The 15,791-nt window shown below is 42.7% G+C and overlaps 1 protein-coding gene across 2 annotated transcripts in view; it reads left to right on the top strand.

The window, feature by feature from the left end:
- Positions 1 to 9,878: 9,878 nt before the first annotated feature.
- Positions 9,879 to 15,791, top strand: part of akt3a (AKT serine/threonine kinase 3a) — a 49,892-nt gene continuing 43,979 nt past the window's right edge. The window contains exon 1 of one of the 2 annotated variants that reach the window (XM_085799607.1): positions 9,879 to 10,490. In XM_085799607.1, coding sequence (XP_085655733.1) covers positions 10,445 to 10,490 — 46 coding nt within the window. In that variant the 5' untranslated portion in view covers positions 9,879 to 10,444. The remainder of the gene's footprint in view (positions 10,491 to 15,791) is intronic. The other variant, XM_085799608.1, reaches the window with a different exon arrangement.

Here is a 15,791-nt window from a genome sequence, read left to right as displayed (position 1 = left end):
TGACTTTATTTTATTCCATATTTCTTAGTATTTGTCCACATGTAAGTCTAGAGCAATTTAATGTAACATGGAAATGAAAGCTTTAATAGGAGCTGTAAATGAGCATATGTGATAAGATACTGTGTAAATGACATGCAAAGCAGTAATAGTAGAAATCCATTATGGGGTCTGATGCGTTTTCTCTTGTGTGGGATATGGAGACGTAAAATGGCGACAGGGTGTTTTTGGGGAAGTGCAACCTGTGAGCAGAAGGTGTCCACAGATACGCAGGTGCACGCATGCTGCATATGTGAATATGGGAACATATGCATGGGTACTACGAGCACGTAAACATGGCGAACAGAGAAGCAGCACATGTAGTCACATATGCACAAACATGACACCACATACGCAGCAAAATAAAGTGTAAAACTAAATGTGTCAAGGTCTTATTGAGAAAACTATAACCTTTTCTTCTCATCTGTGAGAAGTATAGGCTACACAAGCTTTTGTGTCGCCCATCCCCCTGTGCTTCACAGCATTATCAACTGGGGTCACGCTTACTGAGATGTTAGAGCAGCACATCATCTAAAGCCACAGAGTGATGAAATATTGACATGTGACAAATATGAGCTCGTTTCACTGAAATATAAAACTGGTGACAGTTTCAGGCAATGAAGTAATGCCACCCTATCACTGAGATTTCAGATTGATTATCGTTCTTGTTTGATGTGCGTGATTATATCACAGCCAAATATTATGTTCCTTCAGTCAAATGAATCAAATATTTATTCTACTCAACATGAAATCTGAGGCAACAATAACATTAAAAGAATAAAAAAGCATGAAAAATAGTTTGGAAGTTGTGTTAAATATATATAGATTTTATCTGGTCATCTGGTATTCTGCAGCCTACATTTCACACCTGAGTGCAAAATAGGTGACCCAGAACAGAGCAGAGCAGAGCCATGCTGGACCATACTGGCTCCCAAGCTGTCCTGCTGTAGAGCACACCTTCAACACCGTGGCTGCAGCTGCTCTGTCCTGTCTCGTGTGTGCATTTCTGTTTGTGTGTGTGCTCATTCCTGTGTGTGTGTGTGTGTTTGTGTCCCCTGCACAGGGTCTCTCTGACCGCAGCTGTCCCTACCTCTTTGCGGGTCTCCGGGGCGAGGCTGACCTCTCTCTCCTGAAGCCACTTCAAAGAGACCTGGGATCGGCCGAGAGAGAGGGGGACGGGGTGCTCGGCTGGCCAGCACGGCTGCTGCTTCCCTGGGCTTTGGGAGCTGGGGAGCTGGGGCTGGAGTTAAGGTTAGAAGATGAGGGGGGTGGGGGTGGGGGTGGAGGTGGAGGGGCGAAGCAGGGCTGGGTGTGTTGCAGGAGGTGAAGAGAGTCCCAAACATGGAGGGGGGGTATGTGTGGCATGAGGGCAGAGACAGGAGGTATGGGAATTGGGGTACGGATGTTGTTATAGTCAAAAGCTGGAAGTTTATGTGTATTTTATGTATGTATGTGTGTGTGTGTGTGTGTGTGTGTGTGTGTGTGTGTGTGAGGGTGTGTGCGTGCTGTTCAACCTGGACAGACCTCCTGTGCTCTGGTGTCACTTCAGGGGTGTGTGTGTGTGTGTGTGTGTGTGTGTGTGTGTGTGTGTGATTCACTTGGCAGCGCACCATCTCACCCACAGGGAGTCCGGGGTCCAGCTTGGTGAGAACTGATGGCACCATTGGCGCCGGGGGGACACCGTTGCACGAGGGTCCCAATGGAAAAGACAGATTACCGGCCAACACTCACACATGCACACATGCACACACACATATACCTCTACAGAAGGAGGGAGTAAATGTGTAACTGGAACACCTGACAAAATTGTGCAATCTGGTTTAACAGACCATAATTAAATGTATTTGTGAGTGTATGATTATAAAAGAAACTTCTACAAAGTGACACATAATCTGTGTTTATCTGCAAACAAAAAACTGTCAGAGGTGCAAAGTTAACTCTGTGGTAATCTTAGAAGCTATATTCACCTACACATCCTCTCTCTATATACAGTATATACTATATATACTCAATCTGAGAACCTAACACGCCTGAAGTTCACAAACATACCCATGTGGTGCACTTGTGTGTGAGATCATGCACTGATGAGCAAAACATACCTAGAGGTTCTCACCTTAACATCGTCGTCGTTCCTCCTACAGCTGCTCTGACTCTGACTGACTGGACGGACTCGCTCAGCAATGCAAAGACTGTGCATAATGATGCCTCAAGAGAAGCCAGAAAATAGACGAGCGCACTGATTATAAGATCCATGTTTATCCAAGTCCTTTGGAAATTGAGGTCACGGACAAAATAACACTGAAAAAAGAAGACAAGTATTTTTATTTTAGTTCATGCAGCAGCACAAATCCTATGAAATATGTATCTCTATTGACTTGTGTCTTAATTTGAACTTTTACTGCCATCTGATATTATGATAAAATATTGGACTTCGTGCTGAAAGAAACAAGCTCACATCATCTACATTTTAATAAATAACAGGTCAGTGTACAGCTCTATCCTGGTTTCTGCTGTCAGGCTTCACCTCCAGCACTGTTCTGGAGGTGAAGCCTGAAAAAAATAGACTAAACAAATGAATTGAATTGCTAATCAGACTGGTCGTGATCATGTCTTGATGTCAGCGTGCACAGAGGAGAGGTTGTTCACAGACAGGTCCATTGTCAGAGTGTTTTGGCGTGTGTGTGTGTGTGTGTGAGAGAGAGAGAGAGAGCGTATCACATAACTGGTTGAAACGTGTTTTCAGCACACACCGCGGGGTCCAAAAGTCTGAGACCACATTTGTGGGCAATGTATTGTGAGGGATATCTGTCAGTAGGGGAATTATCCCTCTTGTAACTGTAGACCTGTGCACCACCATAGCATGGGTCCCCCTTAATCCTTGGCCGGGGGTCATCTGTATCCTTTGACCCCCCCTCCCACTCCCCCTCTCCCCTTCCTGATGGTGAGCCTGGGTGTTGACTTTGATCCCCCTTGAAGAGAGGTGATTATCATAGTAGAGTGAGTTTTACCACGTTAGTGCTGATGTGATGCTCCTCTGTCTCTGTTAGTTGATCCACTTCGGTTCTGACTGTCCAAACTATAGCTAACTGAAGTGAGTGACTGCTATGAAATGCTGCACAGACATTCAAGAAGCTCTTTCACTGCAAAAACTCAAATATCTTACCAAGTATATTTGTCTTATTTCTAGTCAAAATGTAATTTCTAGTCAAAACAAATCTCATTATACTTAAAATAAGACTCATCACATAAAAAGTAGTTTTTTTTATATAGCCTACAGTTTTTACTTCTTTCAAGCATATTTTCACTTGAAATAAGTAGAAAAATCTGATAGTGGAGCAACTTTTTCTTCCTTATTACAAGCACAAAAAACTTGGCAGATTTTCCTACTTATTTCAAGTGAAAATGCGTTTGAAACAAGTGAAAATGATCCAAAAACAAGTTCATTTTTAGGTGATGATTCTTATTTTAAGTGGAAAGAGATTAGTTTTGACTAGAAATTAGACATTTTGACAAGAAACAAAGATTTTGAGTTTTTGCAGTGGTATGGCTCATGTGTGTGTCATGATGTGTTCCAGGTCTTAGAGTTTCTTATTTTGTCAGATCAATTTTTTAATAATGTAATGTCAACACTGTGTTTTTTTTGTTGTTTTTTTTTCCCATCATGTTTTTGTGATACTGCAACAATAGGGGCCCCACATCTATGTGTGAAGTTGACAACTGACTTGAAGTTGTTGTTGTCGTTTTGTGTGTGTGTGTGTGTGTGTGTGTGTGTGTGTATGTGTGTGTCAGACGGACACGTCTGGCCACAGCAATGGCAACAGAAGGTCTCCCCTGTGTTGCCTTTTTCCTTTTCAAGCTGTCTCTTTACCCCCACCTCTACTGCCTCCCCTGCACACACACACACACACACACACCTCTCCTGGCTGCTGGTTTCTGCCCACACTCCCCCCTCTCCACCCACACCCCTGCACACTGGGCTGTGAGCAAAAGGCCAGCTGATGGCAATGTGTGTGTGTGTGTGTGTTAAGAGAGGCCAGAACAGTACACACACACATATATTATCTGACACGTTAGGTCCACCTGTGTCTGTAACTCTGTGTCACAGCCACGGCCCCATACCTACACCCTCTGCCTCTGCTGCCCGGCTCCACACACCACACCATCTGGGGAGACATAACAGACAGACAGAGTGCAGGAAACAAGAGGGAACAGATGAAGGAGGGCGTTGTTGTGCTAGAAATGTCAATAACATTCACTGTAGAAGTCTCAAATTCATAATAATGTTAGTGTATTAATCATATAGTGGTTTAAGATGGAGAGAGAAGAGATTCAGAGGAATGGAAGAACAGGAGGAGGATGTCCATCACCGTGCCGTCACCCTTACCAACATTAAAATACTATTAGAGGGCAGCTGACCCCGCTGGCTTAAAACAACCTGCACAGGAATCCAGAACATGCATTGTATAAACAATCTGACCTTTAAACGTCCACTAAACAATGTGTTTTACATTGGACCAATCAGCTGTTGAGGAGAGGTTTTTGTCACGTGCTCTAGCTGCAGCTGTCTGGTCCTTCCGGCTGTAAACAGCATCCAAGAAACAACGATCCACTGATGTGAGGAGGCCGTAGTGATGCTGCTGACCCTGCTGGCTTACAGTGAAGTGTTTGCACAGTTGCTCAAAAATCACAATGGCACTGTTTCTCTGGCACTAAACCTAAAAATAAACACAACACTAAAACAGCAACACAAGGAACTAAAGAAAAAGATAAAAGCTAATCTAAGAGAATTTCACAATTCAAATACAGTGTCTTTATAAAACATAATAAACATAAAAAATAAGTTAAATTTTAATATACAAATACATCAGTGTTTTAACAGTTAGTTTTAATTTACTGAAGATGCCCCATTACATTTCAGGTAGAAACTCTTTATTGTTGAAAAAATGCTTATATAAAGTGCATATTTCCAGAGTTTTCTGTAGTGGGGTGAGTTCATAAATAAGGTAGTCCATGGCAATAGACTGGAGAATGAAGAATGAAAGGCAGGGGACACATACTGTAGGGTTACATGGGAAACAAAGGTATTGCATCTAAAGGTCCTATATAGTCACTCATACGATTGAATTGACCAGAGATGTAGGCTATGATTTAATTATCAAGAGACATGTAAAGGCCCAGATGTATCATAGACAGAGACAGGAAGGTGTTGGAGAAGTAGCTCACTGTAATAGAAGTGAATAGCACTGCATTGAGGAGAAAGATCAGTGGGTCAAACCAGTGGGGTGTGGACTGTGGAGTCAGAGACACTCATAGGGTTTTGCTCTCTTCACTAGCCTACACTAAATGAATAATTTCTTCCACAGCATTACACCTGGAGAGCTGAGTCATGTTAGTTAAACACCAGTTACATTATACGACTTTAACTAATCCAAACTGAGAACTTTTTTGCTTTATGGTAGGGCTATTTCTAATTTCATGTCCAAGAAAGGATTATTGGGCTGACTGGGAACAGGTCCTGATCCTAACCCCTGCACTCCTACCTAGCAGCTGTCCAGCTGTGTGAAGTGACAAAATGTCTTGTTTGAACGTGAAGCAGCAGAAAAAAAAGAATAGACACAAAATAACCACTGAGATGCAAAGCCACCACGAAAACAGTGAAAAAAAACAAACAAACAAACAAACAATAGGCTACATATAGATATGTGTGACTGAAAAGAGAGAGATGCAAAACAAGTAAAGAGATGCAGAATACACTAAAAAGATGCAAAATTAGTAAAACTAGACACAACATTCCTGAAAAGACATGCAAAATGACCAGAGAGACACACAACATAGATAAAAGGTAAAATAAACACATGAAAATGGAAAGTGACCAGAGTTGCAAAACAACAAACTGTTACTGGTGCAAAAGTCCAAAAAGCAACCCCAGTGGTCTTGCTGTCATGTAGGCCTAGGTGGGGAGGTTTTCTTTTCTTTTTCTTTTTTGGCTACGTCTATGTTAACAAGATAAAGCAAGTTTGTGCTTTTCTCATCACAAAACCAGTCACTGCATGACACACTGCGGTTTTACTGTTATCCTATAGTCATCAGTCAATTGAGGCCTCTTCCCGTCCAGCTTCCCCATAATAAAACAGTTGCCAACACCTGACTCTCGCGATGCTTGGCTTATTAGCCGGTACAGACACACGGGATCTTGGGGGATGTTGGGAATGGGATGAAGTGAAGTGAAGGGGAGAGAGGGAGCTGCTGCCTGTAGACGCTGGCTTGCTGAGCTGAAACCGTTAAAACCTTAAAACGGAAGGACGAGGCGAGACGGACGGAGACGGTAGGCTGCGTGTGTGTGTGAGAGAGAGGAGAGAGTGACAGGGGGGGAGAGAGGGAGAGAGAGGGACAGAAAAGAGGGGGGGGGGTTGCCGTTTCTCTGGGTGACGTCACGAGCTTTCCTGAAAGTCAAAACAACCGTTGGCTGCTGCTGCGGTAACGGTAGCTTTCGTAGCTTCTCGGAAATCCGAACGTTTGGAAATTCGTTCCCCCTAACAACGGAACGACGGTTGATGACCATCACCTTGACGACGGTGGTGCTAATAGGCACAGGCAGCCAGGCAGTTAGTTGGGCACGCAGCCTACTACTGTAGTTAAAAAGTCTAGCATAGCTTTCTACATTAACGGTTTTAACGAGCGGTTTATGAAACAGCAGGTGCACGGGGATACCTACCATCGCACCTGCCGCTACAGGTAACACTGTGCAGCTAGCGGCTACTGTTGTGACAGTAAACATGACGTAAGAGCCCATTAGTTCAAAGCTAAAGCTAAAAGCTCGCTGGATGTTGTGTGTTTATGTTGTGATTACGTCAGTGAGGTTGGGGGGGGCGGGGGGCTTGGTGTCCCCGTGTTGTTACCCGGGTTACGGTTACCTGGAGTGATGCGTAGTGCTAAGCGCAGTGTCGGTCACCCTCGTTAGCAAAACGGGAATGTGTTAAAAATTATTCATTAATCATGACAATCAATAACATCTTTCTGCTATAAAGGCTACAACACGCTGCAGTCTGACAACAACTTAGCACCGTGGCGTAGATAATGTAGGGCTGGAAGCTGAGTGCAGTGGTGCAGTGTGTAACTATATTACATTTACTCCAGTACTCTTAAGTACTTGTGGGTATTTCCCTTTACTACTGCAGCTCTCCTCCAGTATTGTATTTATCTGACATCTTTAGTTATTGTTTCTTTTACATAGCTATTTTTGCATAAATATATACAAAAGTCTTATAAAATATGATTCTTTTTTTATAGATTGCCCAACAGTACGAGCTGATGAACATACAATTAACTGGCAAGTATTTTGATAATCAGCATTTTGTCGTAGAGGTAGCCACTTGTTCTTTGAATCGTAACATGATCATTTGTATCAATTCAGTATACTATTGATTTCAGCATACAAATGCAGCAGTAAAATCCTGATAACATAATCATTTTTCCTCACGGGGGAGTGCATTAGTTTAATACTCTAAGCACATTACTGTATGTGGCTAAGACTTATGTATTTCTGCTTAAGAGAAATTATACATGTGGTGCTTTTTAAAATATATCGCAAAATATCCCACAACTTTCTGTCCTACTAATGGTCTGCTCAGTACTTTTGCGTACAACACTCAGGTGTTCACATTTACCTCAACAGCTAAATAGACACAAATTTCTGTAGGTCATCATATTGATAGACAGTAAAACTAGGCCTGGCTTTGTGACAAGTGCAACACAAAAACTGTTCTTTTTAAACCCCAATCGACCCCACTATACATATCAAACCCATTATTTCCATGCACAGTATTTGTGCATACATGTATATTGATAGTACAGCATTCTGTAGAGTTTTTACCTTGAAGCTATTGGTTACCAAACGGAAATGGGAATACAGTATGATGGGAAACCACTCAAATCTTTTGGCTCGGAAAATCTACTCTCATGTAGTGTCGGTCCATACATGTAGGCTAATTAACAGAGCTGACAAGTCCCTGCCCTTTGCTTCAGTTTTTTCTCCATCTCTCTGTGTGTCTCTCTTTATTAGTCTCTATATTTTTCTCCAATTATTTTCTGTTCTCTCTATCACCCTTTCCTTGTCAATTTTTTTTCCCGTCGTTGTTGCCTCTGGAATGAAATATCATGAAGTAAATGCTGTCTGGCATGTGCTTCTCCTAGTATGGGTTGGTTCAGCAGCATGGCAGCGGATATCTCCATGGCAACAGCTGCCCTGGCGACAAAGGGTTGCCACTGTCTGGACATTCCTCTCCTCTTCTCCCCTTTCCTGTCCTCTCCTGTCCCGTCCTCCACCAAGTGCGATCAGGGCCATGCTAGGCCAGATTAAGGTTAAAGCTAACTGAAGCTTCATTGAATTACACTGCAGTGTTAAAGCTTAATCCAGAATTGAACAGTGCCTATAAAAAGGATTCGATCCCCTTTGGATGTAATTACTATGGCTGGGGTATCATTTGATTTGTTTTCCAAATAAGTGATAATACCATACTAAAACTACACACAATACATTTAACCTCATAGTTTGTCCAAACACAAGGATGGTTTCTACAACACCTTGTGTTGTACTGTATAAGAAAGCTTTTTTACTAAAACTGGAAAAGTTTTTATTTAAATCAGGGCTAATAATGAATAATGAATTATTAATATTGTGAGTCTAAGTCTATGAAGACATTTCAGAAATATTTTGGTTGTAATGATCCAAAACCCCCAAAATATTGAATTTTCAGTTGTATAAATCATAGGAAATGCAGCAAAACTTCACATATGAGTCAGAGACAGACCATTAGTTGACTGTCAGTATTGCTGATGATAAATTTCGACTAATCTTTATCTACACTTTTCAGTAGCAATTTGCTGTTTGGCTTGTTGAGTCCTTCATCAGTGAGCTGAAACATCATCAGCATTTCTTCAACTTTACCATTGTAGTTACCCCCTTGGACAAAGAACTTGAATGTGTCATCACTAGTCTGGCTTTGTTAAACTGGATTTGGATTGGTCACTACACCGATGCCTTAACATTAAAAAAAAGAAGCTTATGCAACCTACTAGTGTGTGTTTTTATGTATGTGGGAGTATGTTCTCTGCCTTCGTTATGACGTTGCAGTCCAAGTGTCGGCGGCAGTGCAGACACTAGCTGATCTGAATACTGATTTCCTAGCTAGATAGCCCCACGACTGCTAGCCTGTAGCTGCCGTAGTGCTGATCTCCATTCAAGCTGAGCAGCGTAGCGTTGTTGCGCGTTGTGTAATACAGTGTAGTAGGGTGCATTTGAGGTGAGCACGGCAACTATGCAGAGAGAGAGAGAAAGAGAGAGAGAGAGAGAGAGGGGGGGGAGGGAGGGCGCGCGGGAGTGAGACGACAGAGGTGCAGAGATTTGGGCAGAGAGAAAGAGTGTGAGAGCATCCTTAACTGCCGTTGTTGCTATTTATAGCCAAGCCCTACTCCACAGTCCTGAGATGCTCTTCAGCCTCCCACATACAGACCTCAGCCTACACACACACACACACACACACACACACACACACATGTTGACAAAATAATTTGACATGCAGAAAAACAGCGAGCACCGAGGGGTAGATTAGCTTTTCACACAGTACAACCGGCTCACCAGAACAAAAAAAAACACGTCTATGAATGAATGAATGAGAGACAGAGCTCAGGGATGTTTCTTTGGCAATCAAGGTCAGTTTTCTCTTGCTTCATCAAGAGCTCTGCAATAATTCATCCTGTTTATCAGTGAGAGTGTTAGCGACAGAAAAGAGGAACCGGGTGCATGATTGGGTGGGGGAAGAGTGGAGGGAGCGTTTGTCCTCACAATATCTCGTTGTTTGTCTTGTCAGATTGCATGAAAGGGCTTTGGAGGGAAAGAAAGGGAGCAGCAGCAGCAGCAGCAGAGGAAGAGAAAAATAAATCCATGCCTTCTTTTTTCTTTATTTTTTATTTTTTTCTCCTTTCACTTCCTTCCAGGCTGAGTCACTGCTGGTGAGGAGGAAGGTCTGGAGAGGGAACGAGAGAGGAGGAGGAGGAGGTGGTGGTGGAGGAGGAGGAGGGGGAGAAGAAGAAGAAGGGAGGGAGACAGGGAGATAAGCCACAACAGGAAGCAAAACGACGCACACACACGTACACAGACACAGCGCGTGTTTGTGTGTGCGTCTGAGAGAGAGACTGCGCGAACGAGAGGGTGAACGGGAAAGGAAGGGAGGGAGAGTGACGCGGAGGCTGGGAGAGCCTGCCCCCCCTCCCCTCCCCTCCTCCTCCTCCTCCTCCTCCTCTCCTCCTCTCCCTCTCTTTCTCTCCTCTCCTCCTCTCCTCCCCTCCTCCCTCTCTCTCTCTCTGTGGAGCAGGCGTGTAGCGGCATCAGACTCGGCGTGAAGGAACCATGAGCGATGTCACCATCGTTAGAGAGGGATGGCTCCAGAAACGGGGTAAGTACATCCAGTACCTCTCTCTTTTTCTACTCCCCTTCTCTCTGCCTCTCTCTTTTTTTTCCTCTATCCTCTTCTTCTCTGCCTCTTGTCTAGACTGAGGGCCTGGCCGTGGCTGTCCACATGTGCCGGTGGGAGGATGTGAGTGTTTGCGACTGAGAGTGTGTGTGTGCGTGTGTGATCACATGGATGTCTGATTATCTGGTGTGCGAGTATATATACGTTTGTGTGTGTGTGTGCATTTGCCCCCATAGGGATGTGTCTCTTTATTATAAGCTTGTCTGGCAGTTTGTTTGCTAAGCCTCTACAGTATATGCTTCAGTCAGGTTGTGGCTGAAAAAGAGTGTGCGTGTATAATGTGTGTGTGCATGTATTTGTATGCAGTGTCTGTGTGTACTTGATAACATACACTAGGCCTGTACTGTACTGTAGTTATACACTGCTAGTGCATAGTGTTGTGTCAGGGCCAGTGTGTCTACTAGTCTGTGAAATCAAGTTAGTTCTGTCTCTCTGAGGTATTATTCAACATAGTTGTGTCTTAATGTCATAGCAAATCCTGAATTGTGTCAATGGGAGTCATATGACTTGGGGTTGGTTGGGGTGGAGTCAAGGGGGACACTGACAACACATCCTGTTTACAACCAAATGAATGAGAAATTGGGGGGGGTGGGGGTAATAGTTTAAGAACATGTTGCAAAGGTAGTACTTCCCTGTCCACGGACGACCACAGCTTATTTTCAGTGAACTGTTGCTGCAACAGGTGAAAAGTCATTTGAGACTGTGCCAAACTGAACAAGACGCTGTCAAAAAGTGATAAACCCTGACTGTGTGACGACTGCAGCAGCAACTCTGAGGCACTTTGGGACTTTGTTTTTTTTTTCCAAACCATGATTTCATGGGGTCATGTGTCTGCTGGTGCTGCTTCCTTCAGGCAACAAGAACATGTGTACGTGTATGTGTGTGTTTTAGAGAGAGAGAGAGCGCGAGAGAGAGAGCCTCAGGGGTAGAACAAGGGGGATTTCCAAACTTTTAGGCCAATGAGCATCATCCCCCCTGACTATGCGATGGTGTCTAGGAATGTGTAACACAAACTGTTGAACAGGAAGTGACATGGATGCATAACAGACTGCAGGCTTCTGGGTAATGTAGGCTAGCACCATGGCACAGCAGGAGAACATGTTGGATAACAGAGTGCTCCTTACTCGATGGAGAGGATGCTCTCTCACACCGTCACACACACAGACACACATATACAAATATAGTATTGCTGAAAGAGAGGGGAGGATCTTTGTCTGAGTGTGCCAGCATCCCTGTGTGATCCTCAGACAGTGGTCTGTGCATATTAAGAGGAACACATCGCCCCCAGTCACGACGCAGCGCTACCACTGTTCATCAGTGAGTGAGAGAGATAGAGGTTGTAGGGAAGGAAGGAAGGAGGGAGGGGGGGTGTTGTTTGTGTCAGGAATATGAATGTTTGTCTGCATCATATGCTAAATCTTTGTCTGTATTTGTGTGTGTGTGTGGAGAGGAGCAGGGTCGGGGTGCTGACTCACTGTCCAGGTCGTGACTGCAGTCTCAGTCGTTAGACAGCTTTTTACTGAAACGAAACAGCGAGGGAGACCGGGAAAGGTTGTGAAACCTCCATACACACACACGCGCACGCACGCACGCACGCACGCACGCACACAAGCACGCACGCGCAGCCTTTTGTACTCATAAGACATGTAGTTGTGTTGTGACTGTCTGCAAAGCCCTGTACTTCCTCACCATTCTACCAAATAATGCACTTTGTTTTGTTTTAAATGAGCAACACACAAAAAGAGAAACCAACCAAATCTTTTAGAGGGAAAGACTGGTGAAATAGATTGGAAGGGAGCTGAGGTATTTGTAAGTGAGAGAGACTCTGACATGCTTTGTACTTTTAATTAAATCAGTCATTAAAAACTTTTGTCAAATGTGTTAAGGATTAACTAAAAAAGTGCTGAGTTCTTGTATGTTTGCCTATTAAACCCTGCAGATTAGACGAGCAGAGATGTTACAGGGATCTTCCTCTTCTCATGTTGATAATGAGTAAATGGAAGTACTGTATCATCCCCATTCTTGTTTGTGTCTGCAGGTAGATGCTTGTTAAAACAGGTTGTGTTTTTGGTAAACTCTTAATTAATCATTTTGTGTTAGATGAATTTGTTATATTTCCTCATGCAGTTCTAGTCTACAACATCTGTTGACTATATGCTTCCAATATGCTGCGATTTTGTTGCCAAAAAAGTTATTTAATGATAATTAAGTGCAAAGATGACAGAAAATTTGTAGTTTTTCCCCAGCTCTACTTATGCAGCAGCTTTTTTTTTTCAAGTAAGCTATAATATCTTGGCCATCATTTTATAGACCACTTAATGCATGACAGAGATTTATATATCGATTTTGTTGTAAATTTTATTCTCTACTGATGTGATAGTCCAGCAGTTCAGGACTTGCTGTTTACCCTTGTGCAAAATACAGCTTACAATTTAGGGTCAGTGTAGCTGCTGCACAGAATTTAAATGCTTCGATGATGTTATGATGCCAGGAAGTGATGAGGAGTCCTATGGGTACGTCCATTAGTTAAAGTTTTACCAATGTAAGGTGCTATGGAGTTTATTTTTTCCATTATTGGACCAGAAGCACTTGTTGATGCTTGATGAAATTGCTGTTTCTGAGGTTTATTTTATGCTTTTTAAACTTTTTTTTACACACTGCCTTTTGTGGTCTTAGTAACAAGTTTAGTAAAAAAATAGGTGAAATGATTGATTGATTGATTGATTGGAAGAAAGTGTTTCCCATCCATAGCACAGAGTATCGGTGATGACTTCTTGCTCATGCAACCTCATGGGTATGCCCAGCTCTCTGCATGTTTTATGAAGGGACTGTGAGTATCCGTGCGCTTGTAGCTTTAGTTTGGGAAGCCACAAACCATTAGAGTAATTGGCCAAACATGACAGATGTGTGCAGCACATTGCCCCACACACACACACACACACACACACCCACACACAGTAGACTGATCAACTTACATATGTCAGTGGACGGTGATCACTGGCAGTAGTGTACATGTGCATTGTCCTCAATTAGCAGCACTGGGCTGTGGGAGTTTGTCAGACTGTCAAGAGGAAACATTTACACAGAATGACTGGAGAGGGGCGAGCGGGTGGAGTAAAAAGTACTATAACAATATAAAAGCTTCAGGATGTTTGCTTTTAATTCCTTCCTTCCCTTCCTCCATCCCTCATTCAGTCACTATAACTTCAGATACAAAGTGCTTCACGCAGATGTTGTGAAAGATAAGATAAGACAGACAAGATAAAACACAGAACCGTAACAGATGATACAAATAAAATAAAAGCATAAAAGAGTAGTTATATAAAGCTGTAAAATGCACGTTAAAAAAAAAGCATCAAAAGCAAACATCTGTACCCACGTATTTGAAGTCAAAGTTGCACATCAACTGTTAATCATCATGTTGGAAGAACACAGAGACAAACCAGAGGAACATCACCTCTGCAAAATACAGCAGCGTGTCCTCAGATGACCGAGCCTTTCAGTGCTCACTTGCTTACTGCCATGGCGATGGTTTCTTTCCTCCTTTCATTAAACGAGAGTGGGGAGTGCATTCGGCTGCATCGTGTTTTTATGTTTGGAAAATAATGCACAGAAGATAAATAGCGTAATCTGTCACAGAGTCTGGAAATGTTATTTCATTCTTAATTTTTAAAAAGATACTTTAGGTGAAAGATGCCGGGGGAAAATCCAGCGACAGGTACCGCCGTGGAAGGATATTGTGTTATGCTGACTGTTGTTGTGTTTATGGGTGAAAATTTGATGCTGCTGTCCTTTCAGCCGGCTGGAAGTGAGAAGGCTATTTTATTGCACCTTTTACAAATCTGAATCCGAAGTGAACTGCGCTTCATTTCCACCTAGGCTAGGAGTTTACCTTCTGTCAGCCCATGTGAGGCCACAGAGGTCACAGTCAGCCAGCGTAGTCGAGGATACGGTTTCCTCCACCAGCATCAGCCCACACAGCAGTCAGCACAACAGATGGCCAGGAGGGAGGAGAGGAGGAGAAACACTGAAGGAGAGAGACAGGGAGAACACCATCATCTTTTCTCTGACACTTTCTGTCCCCCAGAAGTGTTTCTATGCAAAGCCACTAATCAGATGAGATACGGCTTTGTCAAAGTGGAGGGAGCCTTGTTACTGACTCATTTTTGAAGATAATGATTCTTTGTCTCCCAGGAGGGTTAAAGCAATCAGGCACAAGATAAAGTCAAGAAGATGTTGCACACACAGTCTTTATTTTACAATTGTGTTTTTCTAATTAATTCAAATAACTCACTTAAGTTCTTAAATAGATGTGTGTAGCTGTATATTCTTGTAATGTAAGCTACTGGGAGAGAAAATGACTGAAAGTATTGTCATGCTTACCTGGCTTTTATGTCTCTGCACAGGGCACAGTCAGAGTTAGAGTAAGAGGCATATTGTTTTTTGGTTTGTCGGTCCATTTGTCCCCATCCATCCATTCATCCATCCATCCATTCATCTAGCGTCCATCCATCTCATTCTTGTGGATACAATGTCTCAATGCTGCCTTGACGGGACTTCTTCAAATTTGACTGCATAAACAGTTTTTAACTTTTTAACCAACCTAAATTTCACAGAGCAGGAAATTCATATTTTGTATGATTCTCGAATAACAGAGATGTAACCTGAAGCTTGTCTGAGTGACATTTAACCACAACACAACTAATTCTGCCTATAATGAATTATTGTAATATCCAGCGCTTTCAATTATTTGTAATAAGCAAGTGATTTACAACTATGAGTCTCATTGTACACATTGTTTCTGAAGTTAAGTTCAGTTTCACCAGATGTCAAGTGCAGTTTACAAAAGTGCTTCTGTGACGGATCAAATAAAGGTTTGAAATATAATATAATATATAATATATAAGTTGTAAAGCATCAAGCATAATCAATCCAGATACTAGAAACTCCAGTAGATATAAACCTACCATATTCTGTTCATCATTCTAGTCATCTCATGCGGTGAGAGTCAGCATCTCAGTAACCCAGAGTGTTTGTCTTCTGCTCCTCTAACTCATTGATTTCTTTAAAAGCAGTGTGAGTAAAAACTCAGGGTGTTCATGGGGGGGCTATGGGCACATTCATACTGACATGAATCTGTATTGTACATGATGCAGCATTGAATTACATGGCTGCATCCCACACATTGACTGAAATGTTTGCACATTGCATCTTTTTAGACTC

This window comes from Trachurus japonicus, chromosome 15 (genome assembly GCF_045865225.1).
Source record: "Trachurus japonicus isolate A0001 chromosome 15, Traja_1.0".
Taxonomy (NCBI): domain Eukaryota; kingdom Metazoa; phylum Chordata; class Actinopteri; order Carangiformes; family Carangidae; genus Trachurus; species Trachurus japonicus.
Note: the sequence above shows the minus strand (reverse complement) of the source record. Positions and strands in the feature narration are given on the sequence as shown.